General features: G+C 49.6%; 1 protein-coding gene across 7 annotated transcripts in view; it reads left to right on the plus strand.

Moving 5' to 3' along the window:
- The first annotated feature begins 2870 nt into the window (after positions 1–2870).
- TMEM273 (transmembrane protein 273) overlaps positions 2871–27962 on the plus strand; it is a 41087-nt gene continuing 15995 nt past the window's right edge. For 5 of the 7 annotated variants that reach the window (XR_005833191.1, XR_569893.2, XM_008696169.2 and 2 more), the window contains exons 1-4: positions 2872–3018; positions 24419–24472; positions 25321–25461; positions 26641–26671. Coding sequence is in view for 4 of the 7 variants with exons in the window: in XM_008696169.2 (XP_008694391.1) it covers positions 2973–3018; positions 24419–24472; positions 25321–25461; positions 26641–26671 (272 nt within the window). In the remaining 3 variants the exon portion in view is untranslated. Of the gene's footprint in view, positions 3019–24418; positions 24473–25320; positions 25462–26640; positions 26672–27962 lie in introns of all 7 variants that reach the window. The other 2 variants (XR_005833192.1, XM_040624163.1) reach the window with 1 other exon arrangement.

Here is a 27962-nt window from a genome sequence, read left to right on the forward strand (position 1 = left end):
CTCCGTTCAAGCAGGTGGCAGATGCTGCCTTTTCCGGTCTCAGGAGGTTGTGGCGGGGTGAAAAGCAGAAGTTGCTACAGGAACTTCCCTTCCTGGGTTTATATATGAAAGGTTGAGCCCCAGAAGACGTCTCCAGAGGTATTTTATTTCTATTTTATTTTATTTTTTTAAAGATTTTATTTATTTATTTGACGGAGAGAGACAGCCAGCGAGAGAGGGAACACAAGCAGGGGGAGTGGGAGAGGAAGAAGCAGGCTCCCAGCAGAGCAGGGAGCCCGATGCGGGGCTCCATCCCAGGACCCTGGGATCACACCCTGAGCCAAAGGCAGACACTTAACGGCTGAGCCACCCAGGCGCTCCTCCAGAGGTATTTTAGAGCAGAAGTTACATAAGTTTTGTCTGGTTTGACCTGCCCCATGTAAGAACATTTTACAATTAGTTGCCAACATTTCAAAAAGTGATTGCACAGAACACGGCACCTCTTTGTGCACCTAGCAGCCCTGGGCCTGCTTGCACGGTCACCAGCCGCTGGCGATGACTCACGTGGCTTGTGCTGGCATTCTCGTGCAGTTTGCTCAGGAAGTGAAATTATCCCCTACAAACATCTCCACTAAGTAAGGTAAAGGCTCAACACCCCAAAAACAAAGAATCCAGTCAAGAAATGGGCAGAAGAGATGAACAGACCCTTCTCCAAAAAAGATATCCAAATGGCCAACAGATACATAAAAAAATACTCCACATCACTAGCCATCAGGGAAATACAAATCAAAACCACAACGAGATACCACCTCACACCAGTTGGAATGGCTAAAATGAACAAGACAGGAAACAACAAATGTTGGCAAAGATGAGGAGAAAGGGGATCCCTCTTACACTGTTGGTGGGATTGCAAGCTGGTGCAGCCGCTCTGGAAAACAGGATGGAGTTTCCTCAAGACTTTAATGATAGAGCTACCCTACGACCCAGCAATCGCACTACTGGGTATTTACCCCAAAGATACAGACGTAGTGAAACGAAGGGGCACCTGTTCCCCAACGTTCATAGGAGGAATGTCCACAATAGCCACACTGTGGAAGGAGCTGAGATGTCCTTCAACAGATGACTGGATAAAGAAGATGCTTCTTTATATGCAATGGAATATTACTCAGCCACCAGAGAGGATGAATACTTACCATTTACATCAACATGGAGGGAACTGAAGGGCATCATGCTAAGTGAAATAAGTCATTTAGAGAAAGACAATTATCATGTGGTTTCACTCATACGTGGAATATAAGAAATAGTGCAGGGGACAGTTGGGGAAGGGAGGGAAAACTGAATGGGCAGAAATCAGAGAGGGAGACAAACCACTAGAGACTCTTGACTCTGGGAAACAAACTGAGGGTTGCTGGAGGGGAGGTGGGGGGATGAGGTAACAGGGTGATGGGCATTAAGGAGGGCGTGCGATGTGATGACATTGGGTGTTATACACAACTGACGAATCACTGAACTCTACATCGGAAACTAGTGATGTACTATATGTTGGCTAATTGAATGTAAATTTTAAAAAAGGAAAAAAAAAGTGGGGTAAAAGTTTAAAAAGTTCCCACGTCTCAGGAGAAGCAAGAGGGAATATGTTTCCTGGTGTAGGTGAAGACTGACCCAAAGTGTTTCGGATGAAATAAAGTGTGTCTGGATAGAAGGATGGAACCTTAAGGAACCAACACGAAGCAAACGGCTTTTCTCACAAACAGCCTGCTCCGCTCATGTCCGTCACTTGCGTGAGGCTCAGAGGGACAACCGTGCTCAGCGAGTTAGCTGGGTTAGGGATTTGGCCGAGGAAGCTCGAGGATGAGAAGAGGCTCACCGCTGTCCGCTCATCTGGACGGGGCTCAACGCGTGTCGTTAAGTGGCTGTACGTTTTTAAAAGTGAGGCTTCTTGCACGTTGGAGTCGGTGGCTCGACTGTCAGGCAAGTGTCAAGGCGAAGTATGGAAACATGTGGCCCCACATCTGTTGGTTTGAGCCTGTTGAGAACCAAGGGTCTTCCAGCATAAGGGGCTTAATGTGGGGTCTGTGAACGTGGATGGGAAAAAATCACATCCTTGTCCTTGAACCCCTAATGGAAGCTTGATGTGTCTTTCTAATGTGAGGGTAACCAATAAGCCACGCGGTGTTGCCACACGGGTGACTTATTGCTATAGCAACTGCGGGTTCTTTCCTGCACATTCCAGCTGGTACAGACGTCTCTAAATATCGTTTGCGTTTGTCATGGTGTCAAGATTGTGGACATACTGCACCTGGGCTAGATCTTGCCGTTCACGGTGCAGAGAAAGAAGCACAAATATTTCCATATCGTAAGTCAGCTTTCTCGATATTTTGATAAGTGTATTTCAGTATAACTGGTTTCTTTTCTGATCCTAGCTACTTTATTTTGCACATTAAAAATGTTATTCTGAGAAGAGAGTCCACCTCCCCAGACTGAGAGGCGTGCAAGGCACAGGAAACAGTGACTGGGGTGCATGCACTGAGGGCTGTTGGGGGGCCTTCCATCCCTGACGCAAGGCCATGGGGGTTGCTGTAGGACCTGGACATCCATGTTGACCAGCTTTGCCCACCCCCCCCTCCGAGACTTAGCAGCCTGGGTCTTTGGGCAAAAATCTGCCCCCAGGGGCACTTCCGTTCCATGCTGTGTATGTGTGGTGGTAGTGGGGGATGGGTTAAAGGAGATAGGTGGGGTGATAACCAGCACCCCCAAAAGCCTCAGGGAGCCTTCCTCGTGGGCTAGCTCCCTTCCACGGATGACAGAACCAGGACAACAGGGGCGTCCCTCAGCCCTGCCCTTTGACGGAGCCAAGAGGAACTGAGCCGCCTCTTGGCCGTGGAGGCAGCTTCCTCCTTGTCTGTCACGTGTCTGTGCTCCTGTCCCTCTCAGCCTTGGGTCACACAGCCTGCAGTCCCTGTTCGGAGAGGAGACAGGAAAGCAGAGCCAGCATGGGCTCGGGGGCCAACATGCTGAGAGCCCTCCTCCTTCTCCTGGGTGAGTGAGGAATGCAGAGATGGGGTGGACGGGACTCTCGCGTGGCAGGGGTGAGTGGGATCCCTCAAGCACAGATGTGTCCCTTTGGATAGACGGCTTCTCTCATTTTGAGACATGAGACAGTGAGCAATGCTTTTTTCTGCCTCATTCCAGCTGCAACCGACAAATGCTTCTGGGCCAGAGGAGAACAGGAAAGGGTCACGTGGTAGAAAGAGCTTTGGGCTTGGGACCTAGACAAATCTGGCTTTGAGTCATGGCTCCATTGCTGACAGCAGCAAGCTTCTTAGACCCTCTCTCAGGTTGTGAACCCATAAAAGGGGGGATAATAATGCATATCTTCTAGGATTGTATGCAAATTAAGTTCGATTTAATTAAGTCAACCCAAAATAATTACATCAAATGAGAAAATGTACATATATGGATGCTTCTCCGTAGTTAGCAGTGAAGCAGTCTTATTAGGAAGTGGAGGAGGCTCCCAGAGGTATCCCGGCTTTTTGAAGTCATCTTTAATTCTGTGCATCAAAAGAAGGAAGAAGGGAGAAAGGCAGGGACTAGTAGAGAAGCAGGGCCGGATATAGAGGGAGAACTGTAAGAGCAGAGAAGCAGACGGAGAGGAAAAATCAAGAGAGATAAAGATCAAGGCACAGAGTGATGGTTAGAATGATAGGTAGAGACAGAGATAAACAGATGAAAGAGACACGCACTTTGCAAAATCTGCTTTGACATTAACTGTTATTTCTTAAAAAGGCAACAAATGTTCCTCATCTGCACAGAGATACTGTTTCCCAGAACTTGCACTGGGTCAAGCCTGGAAGGCAGGCAGTCCATCTCCAGATCTGATCTTCTGTCTGAGGAAGCAGTAGCTTGTATCCCAGACATGGGCAATGCTATTCCCATGGGCAGGACTCTCTGAAGCCTATATCCAGACCAGAGTGAACAAAGACCGTGGCTTCCTGGAGTTAGCATGCCAGGCAGAGGGCATCTACCAGTTTACACCTGGAAATGGGCACGTGTAACCAGCGGCAGTGGCAACGAGGGGTGGTTAGAACCAGCAGGCACAAACGAAGTGTGTTCAGGGCAGAAAATGCAAAGTGTGCTCAGTTAACGTGGCAGAAGGTGGCAGGCGTCTTAACCTGTTTCTGCTTTTGCCCTATCTAGATAGACAGACCAGTCTGTCCTGGCAGAGGGGTGGGGGAAGGAAGTTAAATTTAAGAAATCCAGTGGAAAAAAAATGTGCATATGATACAATCAGGCAGCTTGCTGAAGAATTACAAACAAAGGCTAAGTCTTGAAAATGCTCAAGGTCCCAAATAATAAAAGAAAGAGTAACCTGTAACATTTTTGAGTGCTTCCGTCCTGCTGCATACTCTCTTAAACACTTAACGTTAGCTCTTTCCGTCCCTACTACAACTTCATGAAATAAGTCTCGCCATGATCTGCATTTTAAGGTTGAGGTTTTAATTAGCTGGTCAAGGCATCACAGCCAGTTAGCGTTTTCCGATGCTATTGGTAGAGACAGTAGTGTTTAGGACTGTGTGCCTTGCTCTCAACAGCCTGACTGTTCATTTTCTTCTGCTGTTTAACCAGCCCCGGGAGCTTGGGCGGGCTGTCCATCCTCACCGTGCTCAGTTTTCTCATCTGTAGCTTGGGGATAACGGTTGTACCAACCTCACAGGGCTATTGAGAGAACTCAGTCTGTGCCCACATTTAAAGCCGGAGCTAGTGTTGGACAGGAGGTAAGCACTCACTATCGGATATTTGGAACATGGATCGACCCAATCTTCTCAGGAGGCAATGTGACAATATGTAGCAAAATGCAAGCTGTTCACAGCCTTTTACCCAGAAATTCCACCTTCGAGAACTCATCCTGATGAAATAATTGGGTAAAAGCTCCCCTAAATATTTAAGAATATTATTCAGCATGGCTGACCCCAGTAGAAACCAGAAAGAAATGATTTTCAGTTGGAATCTGGCTAAACCAATACAACTCGAATGTGTCCAACGATATCCAATATGTTTACATGAAAGACATAACTTTGTCAGAACTGACATGGGCAGAGGAGAAGTGACAAAGTGGTAGTTACAGTGGTATCGGTATGGAATTGTATTTCGCATGTGTTTGCTTGCCTGTCCAAGAATTGACTAGAAGGAAACAGAGCAAACTGTTAATAGTTTCTTTTTATTCTTTCTAAGAAATAGGATCATGAGGCATCTTTTTGTTTCTTTATATTGACATTTTTCATAATGATCATATATATTCTTAATACCAAATAAATAAATTTCTATGCACCAAAAAAAAGCATGAGAGCCTTTGAAAGTTTTAAGAAATAATTGAGCTTTTCCTTTACAAACTGGTGAAGGGAACCTGGGGGATTACCTAGTGACAGCTACTAATAGAGGGCAGGTGACCAGGCCAGTCACCCCAGGGCATATGCGAGAGCTGTGCATGAGGGCTCTCGGGGATACGGGAGGAAGAGGGACATCTCTCCCTAGTGACTCCCGTGCGACCAGGCCTGCATGAGCCACTATTTCCCGCACACAGAATAGTTGGAGAGTTTTAGGAAAACCAGTTTTCTAATATTCTAAAATCATTTTTAAGACTGACATCGATGTAACCAATATTCATGGACCCAACACCTCAAATTAATGCATTTTAAAATTTGGCTGTTTTTTTAGATACATGTATTTGAAAGTAGATAAATCAATATCTCCATCAAAGAAATAGAATGTCAGGAATGGAGTTAATGCCCTTTGGGCTCCCCTCTTCTGTCTTGTTTTCCTGTTTCCTCCGGAGGCAAGAGCACCCCTGCTTTGACCGTGCCTCCTTCCTGTGTTGCTTTCTAGGGGTTCAACGTGTGACATAAATGTCACCACAGCCTACTCAACATGCTGCCTTAGCGCCCCACGCTGATCAGACAGATCACACGTATCTGTTTCAACTCCCTACACGATCCTGTTGAAACACTACATCATAATTTAGTTGTACCTTCTGGTGCTGACCAAATTTTGGTCGTCCTTACTTGTTGCACGGTCGCTGATGCTGCAATGAGCCTTCTCAGCCCCATCTTCTAGAAGCCCTGTGCAGCTGTTTTCTGGGAGACAATCTGGAAGAGGTATTGCTGTCATGGGTATGCCCAATTCTCCTCTCATTGGATATTGCCAAATTGCTCTCCATTAGCGGGATCTGGACCTCTCTGTCCCCCTACGGGTTTAGTAATACTCAATTGTGTCAGACTTCTCGTCTTTTGCCAATCAGAGTTGTAAAATATTATCTCCAAGTTTTTAGGTTGCACGTTCCTGACTACTGGTGAGAATAACCATTTTCCCTCTGTCTATCAGACAGCCAGGTTTCTTTTTCTGTAAATTTCCTGTGGTTTTCTTTCATTATTGGTCTTTTATGTATTTTTTCTGGATATTAATTATTTGGCTCTGTCATGTGTTGCATATATCCTGTCTCGGTATGTTGCTTATCTTTTATCTTTGTGGCATCCTTTGCTCTGCAGAAGTCTCTAAATGGGATACAATCACATTTATTATTCTTTGACTTGAGTTGTGTCTGGTTTTTCTCTCTTGTCGAAGAAACTTTTGTTTTTTTAATTTAAAGTGGTTGCATTTTCCATGATTGCACCTTTAATTTATTTGGAATTTATTTTTGAGTATGTCCAAAACAAAGGATCTAGTTTTAGTTTTTTTTCCTATCTGAAACTTCAATTGTCTTCATATCATTTATTTCACAGTCTTTCCTTTCCCCCTGCTTTGCAGGGCTTCTTCTATTTTGCACCCATTCAATGCATATTTGAACCGTTAGTGGGATTCCCATTCTGTGCCGCTCTTTGTGTCTGTCTGTGTTGAGTCAGGCCACACCGCTGTATTCACTGTAGCTTATGACTCTTGATAATTTGTCGATAAGTTCCCTTCCTATCCTCTTTCTTCTTCTTCCTCACTTCCTTCTCCTCCTCCTCCTCCTCCTCCTTCTTCTCCTTCTCCTCCCTCTTCTTTTTCTTTGACATGAAACTCAGCTTGGCTCTTACTACACCTTCTCTCTTGCACGTAGATTGCTTTCCTTGAAAGCAACATCAAAGCCCACTTGCTGAGAGCTGATTCTGAGCAGGGTGCCTCGCCCAGCACTTCTACGTAGATCTCATTTGTTTCTCACCAACAGCCCACAAAGCAGATGCTCTTATCATCATGCCCATTGAACAGATGAGAAACCTGAGGCACAAAATGATAAAGTAGCTTATCAGAGGTCACATAGCAGGTGAGTGGAAATGCGGGGATTCAAATGCAAACAGTTCGATGCTGAAAACCTGTACTTTTAGCTCTAATACCAAACTGCCTCCCAATTGAGAATAGAAAGTAGTGTCATCATGGAAAACTGACATGACTTTTTAAACTGTTCTCTCATTCTTTTATTTCAAGAGCATTTCAAACTTAAAGAAAAATTGCAATAATAATACAAAGAGCACCCGTATGGTTTGCCGATTTCTTAATCAAATTACATCATTTGCTTTTTTCTCTTATGTTATCTCTCTAGAGAGATATATTTATACAAAACGAATGAGGATATAAATATATATACTTCTATATATATAGAAAGAGAGACACATCTTTTTTTCAGAGCCATTTGAGAGTAAGTTGTATATATCATGGGTTTTTTTTTAACTCCTAAATACATTAGTGTGTATTTCTTAAGGATAGAAACAATATCTTGCATAACCACAGCACGGTTAGCAACATCAAGAAAGTTATCATGGACCAAATACCTTCACACAATGTATCACAGTCCAGTATTTTCACTGGACCCACCAGTGCCCTTCGCAGCCGTCACTGTGCTCAGCAAAGGCGCCAGTGGAGGGGCAGATGTTACACTTGGTAACCTTGTTTCTTTAACCTTCTTTACCTGGAACATCTCAGCCTTTGTTTTTTATGACACTGGTATTTTACAAGCTTCCACCTCCTTTTCTTTTGTAGCATTCCTCATGTTGGAGTTTGCCTGATATTCTAATGATTTCAGTTATCCATTCTGTATTAGACAACGCATAACTGCTCTTGGGTCCTTTGAAGGGCTTCACATTTGGAAGCAGAAGATATCTATCTGAGAAAGGCTCGTGTTCTTTTGACATGATGACAAAAGACTTACAGCTAGATTTTGGATTAGGTTGTCACAATTCTAAATAAATTATTTGCCACTTAACTATCAACCGATCAATATTGTTAAATTTTGCTAAAATATTGCTCTAAGAATAGCTATTGAAAATATCTGGTGAAATTTCTAGGTATTTTCTTAGAGGTTTGCTCCTTCCTTTTTAAAAGGCTGCCAGATAAAACATTCCTATGGACTCTTAATTCCAACCAAAATTCAGCCATCTGTCTCCGTTTTAATTCTGTTGGAAAGCACCCGCTGAAATCTATGTATTATTATAATCGTGATAATAAAAGAAATACAATATCACTTTAATTATGTTCCAGTGCCTAAAACATTCTTCATTGAAAGAGCCAGAGTTATTGGAGAAAGCAGAGGCTTCCCCCCCCCCTTAATTTATAATGAAAAGATGGCAGAGGCCGGGGTAAAGAGAATTAAATTCGTTTTTATCTTACAAGTCAAAGTCATCACTTTATTCCTTGGCTCTTAGTCCCTGAGATCTTTGTAAAAATCTTTCCTGACAGCTTTTCCCCTGTTTCAGATTCCTGCCAAGACAATGGTTCACAATCATGCAGTGAGTGGATTCCAGGAAGAGAGAATTCTTGACATGTTCATTTTCCTTTGCTGTGCAACAATTTATCACATGTAACAAAAGAAAACAGAACAGTGGGGTCACTCAGAAAGTCAGTGAAACATAAAGGAAAAAGGGAGGACCCCAGGAAGGTGAGGAGAAATGTCCTGATCAAGCCGGCATTCTCTTCATGACTTTTCCCGGTTTTCTAATTGGTTTAGTTGGTTTGCTTGGTTTTTCCTTTACTATTGAATTTTAAGAGTTCTTAATATAAGAGCGCCTGGGTGGCTCAAGTGTTAAGCGTCTGCCTTCCGCTCAGGGCGTGATCCCAGGGTCCTGGGATCAAGCCCCACACTGGGCTCCCTGCTCTGGTGGGAGCCTGCTTCTTCCTCTCCCACTCCCCCTGCTTGTGTTCCCTCTCTTGCTGGCTGTCTCTCTCTCTGTCAAATAAATAAATAAAATCTTCAAGAAAAAAAAAAGAGTTCTTAATATTTTCTGGATATGAGTCCTTTGTCAAATAGGTGATCTGAAAATATTTTCTCCCCGTCTCTAGCTAGTCTTTTCATCTTCCTCACAGGAATTTTCACAGAACAAAAGTACTTAATTTTAATTAAGTCTAATTTACTGATATTTTTTTCTCTTATGGATCATGCTTTTGTTAGCACGTCTGAGAAGTTTTCACCGCTCATGCCCTAAGTCCCCAAGATTTTATCTTTTGTTTTCTCTTAAAGGTTGTCAACTAAAAAAAAAAAAAGAAAGAAAAGCAAAGAAAAGGCTGAGCTAAAATAAAAACAAAATCATTAATTGGGGGCCTTGTAATTGTAACTCAGGAACACAGAAGTTTTGGGCAACAAAATAAATAGTGCACCTCCCTTTCCCCCCAGGGGACAGAAGTCAAGGGTTTCTGAAGACAAAGGGAATGCTTGTATGTTATTCACAAAGAGTTTTGATTGGTGTTGGGAGCAGAAAAGTAACCTTGACTGAATATTATCGGTTGCTAAGACTATCACTAAGCCTTCTCTTAACTTCTCTTAGCAAGATGTAGGTGTTCCAGCTGAGTCCTTGCAATATCTGCAGTCTGACCCAGTTCAAAAGTTCATGGTTCTACCCAGCGAGGACGTGCATAAGGCCCATCTCCATAATGGCCTCGTGGATCCCTTTTAAATCACCCTATTTCTATTTCACCTTTCACAAAGTTGCATGGCATTATATTTTACGTTTGAATCTGTGATCCACTTGGACTTCACTGGTGAATTTAGCTCAGCCTACTTTACTGTTACTGTTGCTGCTTATAGATATTCAATTGCTCAGCACCATTGGTGGAAAAAACGACCCTTTTCTATTGAATTGATTTTGCTCCCTTGTCCAAAATCAGTTGGTCATACTCGTGTGGACTATTTCTGGGTCATCTTTTCTTTTCCATTGATCTGTCCCTCTGTGAATACCACACAGTTCTGATTTCTGTGGGTATGTAAGTTTCGAGATGGTACAGTGATTCCTCCTACTATATTCTTCATTTTCAAAAAAGGCTTTTAGCGATTCTTTTTCCTTTAAACTTTCCACGTAAATTTTAGAATAATCTCATCTACATCAACAAAAAAATCTTGCAAGGATTTTTATAGGAATTACCTTAAATCTATAGATCAGTTTGGGGAGAGTTGACATCTTTATTGAAGATGGTTTGTATTTCCATTTATTAAGATTCTTTTTTATTTCTCTCATCACCATGTGGATTTTTAGATATGTGAGACCTGCACATGTATTATTAGGTTTACATCTAAATATTTGGGGGGGGGGTGATAATAAATTGTATTGTATTTAAATTTTCTCTTTCTATGTGTAACTGTAAGTATATAGAAGTAGAATTGATTTGTGTATGTCAATCTTCTATTCCACCACCTTCATGAACTCACTTATTAATTCTAGGAGTTAGTTTTTAGATCCCTTGGGATTTTCTATGTGGACCATGATCTGCAAATGGTCGTATTTTTCCCTTTCTGAATGGTATGCCATTTTAATTTCCTTTTCTTGCCTTATTGGACTGGCAGGAACTTCCAGTACTATGTTGAACAGATAAGGTGATGGCAAATAGCTTTGCCTTATCTTTGATCTTGGTGGGAAAACATCTTGTTTCTTATAATTAAGTATGATGTTACCTGTGGGATTTTTTGTAGATTCTTTATGAAGTTGATGGCGTTTCTTTCTTTTCCTAGTTTCCCGAGAATTTTTGTCATAAGTGGGTTTAAAATCTTATGAAATGCTGCTTTTCCTGCATCACTCAATATGATCATATGATTTTATTATTCTGTTGTTTGTTAACATGGTGGATTGCACTGATGGATTTTTCAATATCAAACCAGCCTTGCATCCTTGAATAGACTCCACTTGGTCATGATCTGTAATTCTTTTATTTTGCTGAATTCTACTTGATAATATTTTGCTAAGGGTTTTTGATCTGTAGTTGTCTTTTTTTTGCACCATTTTTTCTCTGGTTTTAATGTCATGGTAATGTTGGCTTCATAAAATGTGTTAGGAAGTGTTCCTTTCTCTTCTATTTTCTGGATGGGATTGTGCATAATTGGTGTTAATCTTTCTTTAAACATTTGCTAGAATTCTCCCCTGAAACTGTCTGGGCCTGTGGATTTCTTTCTTGGGGTTTGTAGATAATGAGTTCAATTTCCTTAATTGTATAGGGCTATTCAAAGTATCTATTTCATACTGGGTGAGTTGTGACAGTTGTTACTTTTTGAGGAATTGGCCCATTTTATCTAAGTTACCAGGTTTTTTTTTTTTTAAGGATTTATTTATTTATGAGAGAGAGAGGGGGCACACATGGGGAGGATGGGCAGATGGTGAGGGAGGGAGAATCTCAAGCTGGCTCCCTACGGAGTGTGTAGACCATCATGGGGCTTGATCTCGGGAACCTGAGATCATGACCTGAGCTGAAACCAAGAGTTGGATGCTTAACTGACTCCGTCACCCAGGTGCCCTAAGCCACCCGGTTTTTATAGTATTCCCTTGTTACCCTTCTGATAGTCTGTAAGACCTGTAGTGATAGTCCTGCTTCACGTCTGGTACTGGTGTCATCTCTCTTTTTTCCCTTGTCAGTCTTGTTAGAGGCTTGTCAGTTTGATTTTTTCAAGGAATCGGATTTTTTGTTTCACTCATTTTCTCTATTATTTTCTGTGTTTTGAAACTCATTGATTTTTGCTCGTCTTTAGTACTTACTTCCTTCTGCGTGTTCTGGCTTTATTTTGATGTTCTTCTGGTTTCTTCAAGTGAGAGATTATTGTTCAAAGACTACCTCTTTCCTAACGTAAGCATTTAGTACTTACTATAAATTGCCCTCCCAGCACCCCTTTAGCTATGCCCACAAATTCTGATACGTGTGTTTTCATTTTCATTTAGTTAATAACTATTTTGATTTCCCTTGGGACTTCCTCTTTGACCCATGGATTTTGTAGAATTATCGTTACTTTCCAAGTGTTTGGAAAATTTCCTGTTGTCTTTCTATTGTTGATTTCCAGTTGAGTTCTTTGTGATCACGCTTTGGATGGTGGAAATTATTCTAATTTTGTTGATGTTTGATGCAGAAGATAGTCTAGATATCTTGATATATCTTATTTAAGTGAAGAGAATGGGTAGTCTGCTGGTGTTGGGTCCTGTTGTGTGATAGTATGGTTGAATTTTTTTATATCGTTACTGATTTTCTGTCTAGTTGTTCTATCGATTGTTGAGAGAGGGCTATTGCAGCCTTTAAGTGTGGTTGTGCATCTATCTATTTTTCCTTTCGGTGTCATCGGTTTTTGATTCACATATTTTATAGCTCCGTTGTTTGATTATAGTGATTTAGGATTACCGCATCTATTTGGTGGATTGACTCTTTTATCATTATGTAATGTAATATAATGTCATGTCATATCGCTGGCCCTACTGATTTTCTGTGCTCTGCAATGTATCTGATACAAATATAATCATTCCTCTTTCTTTTTGTTAATGTCTACATGGATTTCTTTTTTCATTCTTTAATTTCTACTTATCTATGTCGTATTTGGGGTGAGCTTCTTGTAGACAGCATATGGTTTGATTATTTTTTAAATAAACTTTGCAAACCTGTTTTTTAATTGGTTGATATAAGTAATTTACATTTCATGTAGTTCTTGATATGTTGGGGCTCTCAGTCGGCCACTCTATATTTTGATTTCTCCTTGGTCTCTGTTGTTTCTCTTTTTCCTTCTTTCCTGTGTGTTACTGGAACATTTTTTAGAATTCCGTTTGATTTGTCTGTAGTGTTTTTGAACATATTTCTTTTCATAGCCTTGTCAGTGGTTGTCGTAGGTCTTACGTTATATATACATAACGTATCACCATCTACTGTCATCAACATTCTAACAGCTCGAGTGAAAAGTGGAAATTGTATCTCTATGTCCCTTTCCTCTCTTAAATATTTCCTCTACATATATTGAGAACTACTTTAGACATGTTATTTTTTAGCCTAAACTGTCAAACAGAATTTAGAAATCTTAGTGGAGAATGAAAGTCTGCTTTGTTGACTCTATTTTTATGAGCTGTGATGGCCATACTTCGACCTCGGGCCATATGCTGCGTCCAGTGGGGCTCCCAAGGTCCTCAGCCCGTTTGCCTTCTTCTCTCCATCTTTCAAGATCTTCTTGTGTTTTTATATAATATCTAGGTTTTAAGCTATATTTAGTGAGAAGAATAGGGAAAAGTAAGCCTGGTCTGTCTTTCCAGAAACGGAGGTCTGAAATGAGTTGTAAAGGGCCTGGCGGATGGGCGATTTGGAGGAAGCTCTTTGGGGGAGGGCCTTCTGGGCTCCTTAACATCTCCCAGACACACAGCACTGATCCTGGGGGAACCTGAGGGAAGAAAATGCTGTCAGGTAAGGGCAGTGTGGTGACCTCAGCAAAGTGCCTGCTGGGAATTCCCGGTGGTCCCTGAACCCTGGATGGGAGCTGGTGTGGCCATCACACAGATCAGCAGACTTTTTCACTCACTTCCAAATTAAACCACTTGTGCTTCCTCTTTAAAGTCAGTGTAAGCATCTCTGTCACATCCAGACCCTCATTTATCCTCCAGAATTGCCTGAACTGCTCCTTTTATTAAATTTGATTCCATTAAATAACGGGCTAATGGTTCTCAGTAAGATGAACTGGCTTGCTCTCTCCTGCTCGTCTGAACAAAACGGATGAGCAGCTGGGGAATTTCTGCCTGGAACCTGGCTGCACCCCCTCAAAAACCCATGCAGACCTTTGGGCCATGTTGTCAGGAAGTTGCTGTTCCAGGGAAGAGGTGACAGGCCTGGAGCTGGGCTCTGGGGCCCCCCTATGATACTGGGACCCACGGACGTCAGAGCTTTCTCCTTAGTAAGCAAATACTGATTTTTATCAGCCTCTGCTGTGGCACAAAGTCAAGCCCTGATCTGAAGGAGCTGACAGTCTACAGGAAGGACAGTGCAATGTGGTGTCTTAGGTGCTGAGGTGAACGGAACGTGGAGGGAGACAGAGAAAAAGCCCCTGATCCAAACTAGGGTGTTCAGGAGGGCTTCCTGGAGGAGGAGTCATAGTGAGTGGGAGCTGATTATGCCCCTGCCTGGCTAAAATCCTTTAACAGTTTCCCACTGCTACCTGGGCAGACCAAAGTGTTCACTGTGACCACAGGCCCTTCCCAGCCCCATCATGTGCCCCACCCCAGGCTTCTGCTCTTCAGCTCCATGGAATAGCTGTCAAGTTCTGGTCCAGCCTTGAAGCCTTCTCCTCACGTATCGTCTGCTCTGTGCGGGATCCGTGCTCCTCCTCCCTAGGGCCCTGGGCGAGACTCTCTTCCAGAGCCCCTCACTATCCTAGTAGAGTATCTGTCTTCATGGCTGCCTGTTTGGGATCTTGTCCCCTCTGTAGTGTCACTTCTGTCGGGGCAAAGATCTGGTCTTGCCAGGCCACGGCCCTGCAAATGCCCAGCCACAGTACTTGTTTGTGGGTTGATTCATGCCTGGAGTAGACCCTCCACTTCCGGGAGCCAGTCTGCAGGCACTTTGCGCAGGAACGAATCTGGTGGGGACGGGAAGGATGGAGTTCTAAGAAGAGAGGACAGCCCTTGCCAAGGCATAGGCGCCAGGGTAGCCGGAGTGGAGGGGAATACGGGCTGAGGCTGAGAGGCGAGCGCGGGCCAGCAGAGGAACAGGGCTTGGTGAGCCGTGGGGAGGACGGTGGGCCTCGTCCTGCAGGGCTTTGCCACAGCCTTGGAGGAGAGCTGGCCAGCTGCAGCATAGCCGGTGCACTGGCTGAAGGCAGACTTCCTGGGAGAGGGCAGACAGGCTGGCTTTGTCCAGGGCCACACCAGCAGGGCCTGCTGGCTTGTGGGCCGCCTCGCACGCCTCCTACTCGCTTCCCCGTTGGAAGCAGCATGTGGCCTGAGGTCGGAGGTTCTGGTGTCTGTCATAGCTTGTGGCTGGCCCAGGTTTTGCCCCACAGAACACAATGTTGGATGGGGCTGATCCGGGGAAGGCTCTGGAGACACTCCGAGAGGATCCCTGAGCTGACCTGGGGGCACTATGAACAGAGATCCTTCCAAGCTGCGTATGAACCCTAGTCATTGAGCCACATGTGACACATGAAGAAACCGTGGTCAACTTGGAGCCACTGTCCAGCCTGTGTGCCAGCGTGAGACCCTTTCCTGGAGCCAGGCTGACCCGGGCTCCAACCCAGGAGTCTCTTATTCAGGTGTGTGACCCTGAGATGGCCCCTCACCTGCCGGGGCTCCCTGGAGAGATGAGGACCAAGGCCTCTAAGAGAAAGGCCCCTGTCCGTACTCTGGCTTTAAAAGGCCCCCATATCACACATACTTTTTCTTTCTAGTCTTGTCATAAAGTGTTTTAGAAGTTCAGGAACTGGGTCAGCGCGCATCCATAAGGGAGGGGGACTTGTGTGTGTACCGGGCCCCCAAAAGTGAGGGTGGTCTGTCCAGGGAGGAAACCCAGCCTTGTGGGGGCCTGGGAACTAGACAGCAAGAGAGGGACGGCTCTTATTTCAGTGACCAACAGGCATTCCTTGGCAGATAGCCAGAAAATCTCACTTCCTTCCTCCACGTGGCAGGTTAGCTGGGGAGGCACGCCTCAGCGCTGGCCGGAAGTCCAGGGGGGAAATCGAGGTGTTGGGTGGAAGGCCAGGCCCTGTCCTGCAGCATCCTCACATCCAGGAGGCCTAGCCCAGGCCCCGCTTCCTCCCGCTCTGCCCAAAAGACCAGCCAGCCAGCCTTTGGGCCCTCGGCAGGGCTGAGCCTCCCCCTCGGAAAGATGATGCCTGGAGAGTGGACTGCAGGGCCCTGAGGGGAAGCGGGCTGGGCCATGTGTGGACGGGCATCTAACTTTTAAATATTTAGACTGTGGCATGCCCTTGACTCTGCAAATGTTAGGAGCTGCCTTGAAAAAGAAATGCCCGGCACAGACTCTGGCACACAGTAGGGCTCAGAGAACCTTGGTCCTGGTAGATGGAGGCAGGTGGAGGGGTGTCGCCCAAACCCCGGGCTTTCATGTTGGCTGGGGGTTGCCGTTTCGGCTGCAGTGTCATGGGCCTTTCCCCGTGGGCCAGGCCAGCTGTCCTCCCACAGCCCCGCCCCCGGGGCACATGCTTCCCTCAGCTGGTCCCCGAGGACTGCGGAGCGGAGCTTCTCAGAGGCTGAAGAGCATGGTATGAATATTGCATGAATAATAATAACCCCACCACTTAGCGGTTATGCAGCGCTTTCCCTTCCACAATACTTTACCATCATTAATTAGTTATTCCGCACGGCCTCCAGCCTCCCCTGCTCTCTCTGCAAAGGCGCTCTTGCAAACGGGCCTTCCCTGGTCTGAAGCCTCGAGGTTGAGTGGCTGCCCCCCACCTGGCCTCACACAATCCTTCTGGAGGCATCTGCTCGGCTCTGCAGCTTCTGGTCATGTTGACTGGGAGGACAGTCTTTCTGACCTGGGGTGTGGCCCAGAGCTGCTTCCCGGCCTGCTGTGCTCCCACGTCTCCTGTGGCCTCTAGGAACGCTAAGGACACCATCTCAACTCGGTGGCTGGGGGCCTGTAGAGGAGAGCTCCCTCCTGCCCCTGAGGTCTGTGCCCACACAGCTTCAGGGGATCCTCACAGCACCTATGTGTGGCTCTTGAGGCTTCCTGTGTGTGGTCAGCCCCGTTGGAGAGTGGCCACCAAGCTGCGAGTCATGTCCTGTCTGGCCCCAGGCCACTGGCTGAACAGTGGCAGAACGGAGAGTCAGATGCTCTGGTTCCAAGTGTCATTCCTTTCTACCCACCATGGAGTCAGTCATATGAAGCGTTCATGCCCCCCACGGAGACATTCAAAGATGGACCCACCCCCTTAACCAGTGTTTGTAGGGTTAGCCGGGTGTCCCCACGCTCGGGCCTCTGGTCCTGCCCTCCCCGGACACCACCATGCATCCCACCAGGGCAGCCTCAAGCTCCCCCTGGCTTCCAGCATCTCTGGCTCCCTCAAGGTTTCAGCAGCACCCCTGCCAGGTGTGACAGTGTTTGATGTCACCATCCGCTGGCCAGCATGGGCCTGGGATGCCTTGGGGGGCTCTACGCCTTTGGGACCGCTCCCCACTCCTGGAATGCCCTTGGTTCTACCTTGGGCTGAAGCCGCACCCTGCCTCCGGCCCCTCCATTAGCCTGGAAAGGTATTGATCAGTTTGGCTTCTGTAGCTGAGTGTTTTAATCCCAGTGTGTGAATCTTTAAGAATTAATTAGCAAAGATTGCTCAGGAAAAACAAAGTGGGCACAAGTTTTGGTACTGTCTGGTCACCCACCAGTATTATTTTCCTCTTAATTATGATGCTATTTCTGGAAGCTGGAGGCATTTTCCCGTGTGTTTCGGAGCCTCGGGTCAGCCTCTCTTTCTTCGTGGTGGCCTCCGGACTCTAGCCCCTGCTCAGGGCGGCTGTGTCCCGGCTAGCTATCCCGTCCTCTTCCTCTGGAAAACCCCGAGAGCCTCAGTTTACCAGTGCCCCTGCTGCTCTGACTCACTGAGCTGTCTTTTTTATTCCCAGTCCTCTTGGCCTTGGCTGGTGCCTTTTCCTCTGCCTGGACACGTGCCCTGCCTGGCCCATTACACGGCCCCCCATCTTCACTAGGTCCTACTTGTCCTTTTGTTTTTAATTTAAATGATTCTTACTCCAGGGGCCCTTCTCTGACTCCCCAAGAGGTCCCCCTAGTCCTCCCGGATGGCTGACGGCTGCACACTTCCATGTGTGACGGGAACCCCGTGCGAGGAGTTCCCTGCTCGGCGGGCAGGTTCGGGCATCAAGGCGCACGGCTGGCCGGCCTGGGGGTGCCGGGCTGGGTTTGCGGAGCTGGTGGCCTGACTCAGTGTGCGCTCTGGCCACGGATGGAGGCCCCTCAGAGCAGTCTTTGCTCTGCCGTCCTTGCTTCTCAGTTTTCCTTTCACTTTCTGTCTCTGGACCGTGCACGGCTCCTGCAGGTGCGTGCTCGGCCGGGGTCTAGGAGCTTTCCCAGGAAGCGGGGACCACCACGGCCCTGGGAGAGGAGCAGCGAGGCCTGTTCACTCGGAGCTGGCTGCTGCGGTCTGGCCAAAAAGGCCGGAAGGTGGGATGGAGCAAGAGCAGTTTCGGGAGCTTCCCGGGCTTGTGGACAGGGAGCCTGAGGTTTGGGAAGTCACAGCCGCATCAGGGGAAGACTTGAGAGCCCAGCGCACATCACCCAGGTCAGCCCGGGGCTCCTCCGGCGGTGCGCTCAGGAGAGGACTGAAGCCTCCGTCCCGCATTCAGACCTCCTGTGCTGAGACCCGGCAGAGAGGCAGAGTGCAGGGGGAAACCCTGCTCTGTGGAGGAGAAGGGGTATCGAACAGCCACAGCACCCAGCCAGCTGGACTGTAGAAGCACGCCTGTGTTTCGCTGGGACCCCCGAGGTCTGCTTACATTTCAGGGGGCTGGGGACAAACAGGCAGAAAGAAAGAAGCTGTCTCAGTGAGTCCTTTCTACATGTTAGGGTCTAAAGTTCCCATTTTCAGAGGAGAAGAGTGAGGCCCAGGATCAAACCACGTGTGAAAAATAATCGGACTGTTCCCTTTCCGTCCGCACTTCCAATTCCCGCTCTGATCCTTTCTCCTGGTGGGATGCTCGAGGCGCCGTACTTGATCTGGGACCTCAGGCAGGGAAGACAGCGGCATCCACGGAAATGGCAGCCACGTGTGTGCCGTGTGTGTGCCACGAGTGTTTCCCCATCTCAGAGTTACAGGAGCAGTGGTCACTCATGTCTCCTTGGCTGAACTTGACTTCCCTCCCGAGCCCGCATTATCACTCAGTACTGGATACTCAGTCTTACCACTCGAAGCCACTTCTGGTTTCATGCTTGGTGGTTTTGGGGTTGCTTCCCAGTTAGGTCAAGGTCCCCCCCTTCCAGCTTCTCTCTGCATCTCCCAGGAAGAGAGATTGAGTTCCAAGGAATCTCGCGGGTCGTCCTGGTCCTGGAGAGAAACTGCTTACCTGCCGCACGGGGTGGGAGCGGGGGCAGAGGTGCGACAAGGGGGCAGGGGTGATCCTGAACAGAGAAAGGGGACTTCCAGAAGAGGGGGCTTTGTGCTAAGTCTTGAAGGATAAGTCAGAACTTTTCATGGGAACAAGGACGGCGTTGCATCAAAGTCGGCGGCGTGTGCCAGGCGGAGGGGCCATGGCTGCTTCACCTGCGGACCCTAGTTGGATTTACCAGACGCTGTGTTGTGAGCAGCTTGTTCCCAGGCAGCATTCTCTGCTCCCCTCCCTGCCTCGCCAACCTGATTTCCAGTGATGCTTTATGAAGGACCCGCCACCGAGGTCATCAGGACTCTTCTGACTGCAGATGACAGTGACTTAGCTCGGATCCGATTAGGATAAAGAAAGTGTTTCCTTACTAAGGTGATCAGTAAGTCAAGAAGAGGTGTTTCAGGCACAGCTGGATTCAGGGGCTCAAGACCTATCTGTAAGACTTGGTCTCAGCTGGACCGTTTTCTGTGGGGCCTTCAGTCCCAGCAGGTTCTCTCCAACCAGAGGGCTTCCCTCAGCCCCACCGTTACCAATTCCAGAAGACACTCCTGTTTCTCCATAGTTCCCTCAAAGTCCCAGAGTTGAGTCTCACTGGCCTGAACTGGATCCCCTGCCCCACCCCTCAACCAATCCCTGCTGACAGGAAGATGGAATATGCTAATTAATCATGTAAGGGTCATGTATTCGTCCTGGAGCCAGCCCTGGGGGAATCACATGGAGGTGGTTCCCCAAAGGAAAGCCAAGGGACTGCTAGCAGCCAAAGGGTCGGGGGAGGGGTGCAGGCCACACAGCAAGCGTCCATCCTACACACCCCCATTCAGACTTCCTCTGCCTAGTGGAGACAGAGGTTTGCAGGAAGGTGCTGGACACCACCCTAACTCTCTGATTTTTCCTTCTGTCTCCCTTGTCACTCCATGAGCTCCTTTATGGGGGACAGGTGTCTGGGGTTGCTCTCGGATGCCCTACCCAGAGCACACTGCAGGCCAGAGTACTCCTGACAGCGTTAGGAGAGGACGGATGCCTGTCTAGACACTTGGAGCCCCTTCCTCTGGCTGGGCACATTAGAATCCATGAGATCTAAAGTTAGGAGCCGTTCTGCAATATTTAAGTTCGCAGATGAAAATGGCCAGGCATCAGTTGACAAACACTTAGGGCGGCTTCTCCTTATTTTTAGTTCAGATACTTATAGAACGACATCTGAGTGCTTGCACGCCCACTACCCCGCAACTGGAAACACATAGTCTGATTCTGCCCAAATAAGGGTGGTGAAGAGTTGCGGTCCCCACTGAGGGTGGGCCCAACAGGTGTCGTGGGCCGCACAGGAGGTCCGGACGTCAGGGATGGGCTCTCAGTGGGTCAGATTCCAACAGAGACGGGTCAAGGCTCGCCACACCCTCAGCTCACTCTCAGCAACCCTACTGCTCCCTTCCCCTGCAGGCTGCCCTCTCTTGTCTCAGGCAAGGGGACCCAACGAGCCTCAAGGCCTCGGGACCATTTACTCTCGCAGGAGGCTCCTTCTGGTTTGGAAATCACTTGCAGAAGCGGGCGGTGCTCTACGTGACTGGGGTGGGAGGGGCTGCGGAGAGGAGGGCTGGAGACTAGCTATTTGGGCAGGGAGGGGTGGAATAGCATCCTTGGGCAGCGGCAGGGACTCTAGCCTCAGAGCCGTAAGTGCCTTTGTGCACCTGAGTCAAAAGCACCATCTCTCTACAGGTGTAGCCTCAGGTGTGCGGCTTGGTGGGAGCTCCTGGGCACACAGGGGGGCTATGAGGGTGGAGACCCATCTAGAGGCAGCCCTGTGCTCTCTGTGCTAGCGGCAGCCAGGCCTGGGCTCTGGGGCCTCTGCTCCTGTCCCCGGTGCCTGGTTCAGGGTGGGCAGCCTGAGGCGCGCTGCGGGTCAAGTCAGATTTGGCCGGCACTGGGCCAGCTACTGCCTTGTGAACTAGTCAGCACAGTCCCCGCATGCCTCCAGGGAGACCATCCTTTGTCCAGCCAGCCCCTGCCCAGCCCCCCTGAACTCTCCCCTGGGTCGGAGAGTCTATCCTCTGGTTGCTACGCTTCCTCCTCCTGTTTGCAAGAGAACCCAGAGAATTCCAGCAAAGAACGTACCCTGCGACTTCCTCCTGGGGCTCTCACAGATCTGAATGCAGGAGAATGCTGGAAGCCTCCGGCTGTGCTGTTAGGGCCATCCATCCTCCAGCTAGTTTGCAGAACCTGGGGAAATGAGCACTGGGGCCTCACAGGGGGTCTGTGGCCCAGGAGGGACTCCTCCAGCTCAAGACCCTGGCAGGAGGCGGGGGTGGGGTCGGCTGGGCTAGTGTGCTTATGACGGATGGATCCTCACCCAGGGCCTTGTTAGAACGCAGGGCAGAGAGGCAGAGTGCAGGGGGAAGGCTGCAAGGAGGGAATTTCCTCCCCAAGGAGGGGAAAGGCTGCCGCCGAGTGGCCATCTGGCTGGCTAGCAGGAATACTGGGACCAGTGTGTCCACCGCCCCGTTTTGTCTGCATGCAGCTGGAAGGGCACTTACTCAGTCCCTCAGTCCCTGACCTTGGACGGACATGGTAGGAGAGCCTGAAGCCCAAAGAGCCTGTTTGGGGCCAGGGACTAGGGGCAGCCTCAGGGCTTGGGGCCAGTACAGAATGGAATGCGGAGCATGGTGTCTAAGTGCAGGCTGGGGGTGAGGAGTGAGGGCTGAGCTGAACTCCAGCCACGAGTCCCTGCCAGGGAGGGGCAGAAAGAGCCAAGCGCTCAGGACCGTGTCCTTGGGGGGCCAGGCAGATGAAGGAGGCTGGGCTGCCGACTGAGCACTGGGGCCTGGTGCTGTCAGGGAGGGCTAGACCCGGCCTGTTTTTGACGCTTAATGTTCTTTCTCCTCTTTCCTTCTCAGCCCTGCTGCCCAGGTCTGAGCTCTTAGGACACAGCCTCTGTGCGTCCCTGTGTGACCAAGTCTCTCTGTGTTTCTCTCTGGCTCTCCTTTTCCATCTTGCTCTTCCTGGTCTGTGTTCTTTCTTCTTTCTCCATTCAGGTTTCATCTCAGGCTCATATAAAGTTTTTACATTGCCTGCATCTCATGGGGAGCGATGGTCACCAGCGGAAGACCCAGGAAAGATGTTTGTGTATGAAGGGGGCAGGGGAGAGACTGCCCCTCTGTGTGCCTGGCCCCACTTGCTGATGCTCTGCCCTGCCCTGTCCCCTGCCTGCTGCCAGGTAAAGAGGGACCAGACTGGTGTCAGGAAAGGAGCCAGGGTGAGCACGGGGTACACGCGGCTCTGAATTTTGGGCATCAGTCTGGAAGTCAGCTCCTAGCTCAGCTACTCATAACAGCCCAGCCCAACCATGTGCAACGTCTAAGATTTTGTCCCATCCCCGGAGTGGTTTTCAACCTAGCTGGAGCGGCAGGTTTAATGTAAAGAATGCAAAGAAACGAGCTCAGCAGGGGCTTGGGAGAACCGACAAGACCAAGGTCGTATTGTATGGGGGTGTCTGTGATGTTTATGTGAGTGGACGGAAAGACAGAAGTCATTGACTTTCCAAGAGGATTTGTGATTGTAGCAAGGCTGTGTGCTTTTGCTTCATAACTCCCCAGTTTTATCCATCGACTAAGTGAGGCCCCCAGGAACATCCCACACTCCGTTGTGATGATCCCTTCCCCCACCAAACACATGCAGAGTGAGATGTCCTCTGTAGAGTGTCAACCCAACATGTCACCCCAGGCAGCATTGTCTGTAGTCAGCAGATGTGGCCCTTGGCCATCATGCAAGCTCTGATAGCTGGGGAATTGGGAGGCGAGCTTGTCTTAGAGCTAGGCCAGGAAGATTAGGCCCCTCCCAATGAAGTCATCTGCTCCCTTTGAAAAGCAGGGGTCGTGACACTTCCTGCTTCTGCCTTTGCCTGGAAGCTTGTACCTAGAACCAAGCTTGGGTCTCATCATCCACCCACCCCCAGCCCAAGCCCCTGCAGCCCTTGACCTTGTGGCTTGTGGTGTCATTCCATTAGCTCCTGGGGATTCGCGTTTACAGGGCATCACGGGCAACCAGTGCAAGTGGCATGGCTCAGACCCACTTCTCTTGGCCTTTGGGCCCGTTATCGAGTCTTCAATGCCTCTGGTTCCTCATTCATCACACGGACGTGATAACAGCGCCTAGCTCCCCGGAGCTGTCGCTGCGAGTATTAAGTGCATTCATGCAAGTGTCATCCCCAGTGTCGCCTCGAAGGAAGTGGCCCATTACTGGACTCCTTCCCCTGCAAGGCATACAGCTCTGCCATGGGTCTGCGAGGGCCGGTCTGCAGGGACGGTGGCCCCAGCCTGAGCCCGGTCTCCTGATGGAAGTTGTCTAGCTCTGGCCAGAAGTGTGAGGCACCCCTGCGGTGCGATCTATCGCCGGCATTCATTCGGCAAATGTCTGTTAATGCCTCCTTCGCGCCAGGTGCTGTGTCAAATGCTGGGTACAGAACATTCTCCACAGGGCACAGAGAGCACAGAGGGGAGACTGGCGAGAAGATTCAGCCCGTGGATTCATAGCTGAGAAGCTCTTAGGACAGAAGGTGCCTGGCACACAGCCACGCTCCGTAACACCGTCCAATAAACGGTGTGGTCACAGCCCCCGTGGAGCACACAGCTGAGCCAGGCATGGGGGCTCAGGGGGAAGCGACATGGGATCCAAGACCAGGGGAAGGAGGAGAGGCGAGAAGATGGGGCCGGGCAGAGGGAATGGCCCAGAGGCAGCAGATCCCCCGGCCTGGGTGGGGAACTAGAAACAGTGCAGTCTGGCTGGGATGAGAGGCTTCGTGGGAACAATGGAAGGGGCTGAAGAAGCAGGCAGGAGTCAGAGCGTGCGTCCTGGAGGCCACGTGAAAGAGCCGGCTGAGCGGAACTTGATGGAACCGTGCTCCTGGTGTGGGTGGGGAGGAGGACTCTGCCGCCCGGCAGGGCTCCAGGGCGCTCCGTGGCAACCAGCAGCCCGCCTCGGTGTTCCTGGGCCTGGAGGCCGAGCAGGAGAGAGGCCCAGAGCAGGCCTTCCCGGACCTGTGGGAGACAGTGGTTGGGGACAGGGCTTTGGCCCTCGACCCCTGGTCTGATCACGGCTACGAGTGTTGTTCTGACCACACTCTGGGTCTTCTTTTTTCACAGATTTTGGAGGAGCTCCAGTGTTAGCAACGGGCAAGTCTGCTGGGACCGAAATTGGTAGGTGGCACAGTTTCCTCTGTGCAGGGCTGAGGGGGCGGGAGGGGCGGGAGGGGGGTTGCTGCTGGGAACGTGGCTAGTTTCCTGCCAGTCATCACAGAACAGGGGCAGCACTCGCTTCCTCATCTGCCCGAGGAGCTCCCACAGCTTTACCCCAGGGGCACGGACCTGCTGGAGAGCCTGTCCCCAAAGGGCACCGGTGTCACCAGGGCTGCCCTCGTCAGATCTCTGTAAGATGAGCAGCTCTAGCCCCCACGGCGCCCGGCACTCTGCCATGCTTCCCGGTCCTCCCTCCACCTGCGCGGTCCCAGCTCCTCTCCACCTCAGGGGCTGCCCTCAGCAGGCACAGCGCGGTCCGCAGACCGCCGTCTAGACATCTTCATCCCTTCTCCTCCGGGAAGGCTCTCGGCTCCCCCGCCAGCCCAGCTCCCCCTGTTACCTGGCGTTAGGGCGAGCTCCCATCTGCCCTGCTGACTGCAGGCCCTCAAGACGGAGTCAGATCTTTTCCTTTGCCTTCGGTGCTCACCACAGAGCAGACAGGCAATTAGCACGTACTAGGTGATGGATTAATGCAAAGGCAAGTGAGGTAGGGCTATGCGAGGCCGGAGAAGGGAGCCATCAGCCACTGGGGAATGACTCCCACGGCAGAAGACAGCGGACTGGGGTTCCAGGAGGAGGGGATGGGGTGTGGGCAAGGGGCAGGGGGTAAATGTGCCCCTGGGCTTGAGCGGATTGGCATGTGGAATTTTCGGGTGACTTTGAGCTTCACCCTGAATGTGAAGGGAGCTGTAGAAGGCCTTTGCAGGGTGGTGCCTGATGGATACCCATTGTTCAATTCCTCCCTGCAGACATCAAGTACGCCATCATCGGGACGGCTCTGGGCGTAGCCATATCGGCTGTTTTCCTGGTCCTGAAGATCTGCACGATCAAGAAGCATTTGTTTGAAATCGACGCCTCGGACTTGAGAAGCACAAACCCAGGCTTCCACGGTAAGGGGGCTGTGACCTCCAGCCCGGCTCCGCCCCACCCAGACCAGGGCAGTCCTGGCAGCCTGAGGCCGCCAGGGCCCCTCCGAAACTTGGCTAGAGAAAGACGGACAGACTGAGATGAAAAGAAACACAGTGACCTCTCTGTGTCTCTGTCCACCTCTCCCCCGCCCCACTTTTCTCTCTCCCTCTCTCTTCTTTTCCCTTCCTAAGAGTCGGATTTCTTGGAGAAAGGTGGGGAAGGGAGGTGAGTAGGCTTCGGACAGAAATGTCTATTTCGTATCCAAAAATGTGACCAGATAAAATGGATCCCAGGAGGTGATGAGGCTGGGTGGGCATCGGTGGTGCTGCTGAGTTGTTTTTTTGTCATAAACTGGGCAGGTCCTCCTCGGAGCAGTGCTGTGTCCTCTTGGTCCACACAGAGCTGGGCTGCTGTGAACCCTGGCGTGGTTCTCGGTGTCCTGTGGCACCTGCCGGGAAGCTCAGCCCCCAGACCCCGCAGTCAGTTTGTGAGTTTTGATAGCAAAATATGACATTGATTCGCACCCCCTTTCTCTCAAGATGGGACTTGGAAAACTCATTCCCAGTCCTGTCTGCCTGCTTAATGGGATCACGATGCGGTTTTCCATGACATTTTCCCGAGGGTGAGGAGGAAGGAGCCTCACTGTGTCTCTGGAAAATGTGATTATTATCCGCGGAGATATGCAGAGGGGGAGTCTGGGCCCGGGAGAGAAGCCACAGCCCTCCAGGGCTTCCTGAGATGCCAGCATGCCCAAGGGCACGAGGGGCTTAATTGGTCATAGGGGTTTGCTTACCATTATTTTTGTATCCCTATGATTAGGAGACGTGCTGGATCCCTTTAGACCAAGAGGGTCCGGAAGCGGCAAGCGAAGGGGGATGATGAGGAGTGATAGGGGTAGGAGGTCTCTAGGGAAGGCTCAGTTATGTGCCCAGCTAAGGGGGGCTTGGTGATGGGACCTGGATGGAGAAACTCCAACAGAGCCGAAGAAGGGTGAAGAGACCTCAGCCCGAGACCACCACCCCCAGGGGCCCCAACCCAGGGAGCCTTTCAGAGCTGCCTGAGTCAGGTGGGCTCTGCCTCGCTCCTGCTTGCCTGGCACTGAGCGAGCCACGCTACTGATCACAGTGTCCCCTTCCTAATGCCCTGCTTCCTCTCCTTAGACTCCGTCACACTGAAGAAGACAGTCCCAAGGTAAGGTCACTATCGTGGCAAGTGCGGGGTATCATTTTCCCTCCTGTTTTATTCATTGTGCTTCCTTGCCTGTCATCCCAGCCCTTCTCTCCACTCCAAAATGCTTCCTAGGAGACTAGAATGTACCCCATGCACCCCTGCCCCCTCTTCCCTTCTTTGGTTCAGTGGGCAGGAGTCGTGAGAGTGGGGGGCCACAAGGTACAGTAGCCAAAGGGGGCTTGAGTGCCTCTGCATACCCTCGGTTACATTCTGCCCCAGCTCCCACGCAGAACCCCTCAGTGCGTCCACCCAGTGCTCCGAATGACGCCCCTAGCCCTTGCTATGACCTACTTGGGAAGCCCACAGGGCCTGCTCCAGGGTACCTGGCTTCCCTGCTGGCAATGAGCCACACTGCTCTTCTGCACAGAGACTATGTCCTCTGAGGACAATCGTGCCACAGTGCCTTTGCCCTTGCTGTTTTCGGTCCTATGGAATGCTTTTGTCCCAGATAGCTGCAAGCCTTGCCCTTCATTTCCTTCATATCTCTGCTTCAAGGCCACCATTTCGTTTCAGATGGCCTGTTTAAAACAGAAACCCCTTCCCCTGATCATTATCTTTCCCTCACCTCACTTTATTTTTCTTCATATTACTTTCCCTTCACTGACATCATGTGATATATTTCTTCGTCTATTTCTTTTGATGATTTTCCCCCTGAAGTGTAAGGTCCTTGAGGGTGGGGTCTTTCTTTTCATCTTTGTAGCCCCATTTAGGACCATGCCTGGAACAGAGTGGGTACTTCATATATATAGAAGTGTTGAATGAATGAATGGGCATTAGGGTGCGGGCTAGGTGCTGGGGATTAAGGGAACACGGCTCCCTTTCAGTCTGCAGGGGAGACCGGCACACCCTGGGTGCTCGCAGCACAGTGTTGGGGTCAGGGGGTGCCGTGACACAGCTAAGCACGTTGTCTTGTGCCCGGGGATGCGGAGGGGTCCAGCTGGGAAGCAGGATGTCTACAGGTGCAAGCAGCACTGGGATTGCAGACTGAGGGATGAGAAGAAGTTCCCCCAGGGGAAGGAGAAGTGTCCACAGGCAGAAAGCACGCTGATGTGTGTCAGTGTGCACACCCTGGGAACAAGCATTCGTGGGACCGAAGCCAATGCTTCACGTGAAGGTCTGCAGAGAAGAGGCTGGAGAGAGGGGTGGTTTTACTCACGGTCTTGTATGCTAAGTGAAGGGGTCTGTGCCCTATCCTGAAACTTCTGGTTCACTGACGGATTGCAGGCAGGAGAGGGATGGAATATCTTTACGC

Source organism: Ursus maritimus, unplaced genomic scaffold (genome assembly GCF_017311325.1).
Source record: "Ursus maritimus isolate PB19 unplaced genomic scaffold, ASM1731132v1 scaffold_7, whole genome shotgun sequence".
In the NCBI taxonomy this organism is placed as follows: Eukaryota; Metazoa; Chordata; class Mammalia; order Carnivora; family Ursidae; genus Ursus; species Ursus maritimus.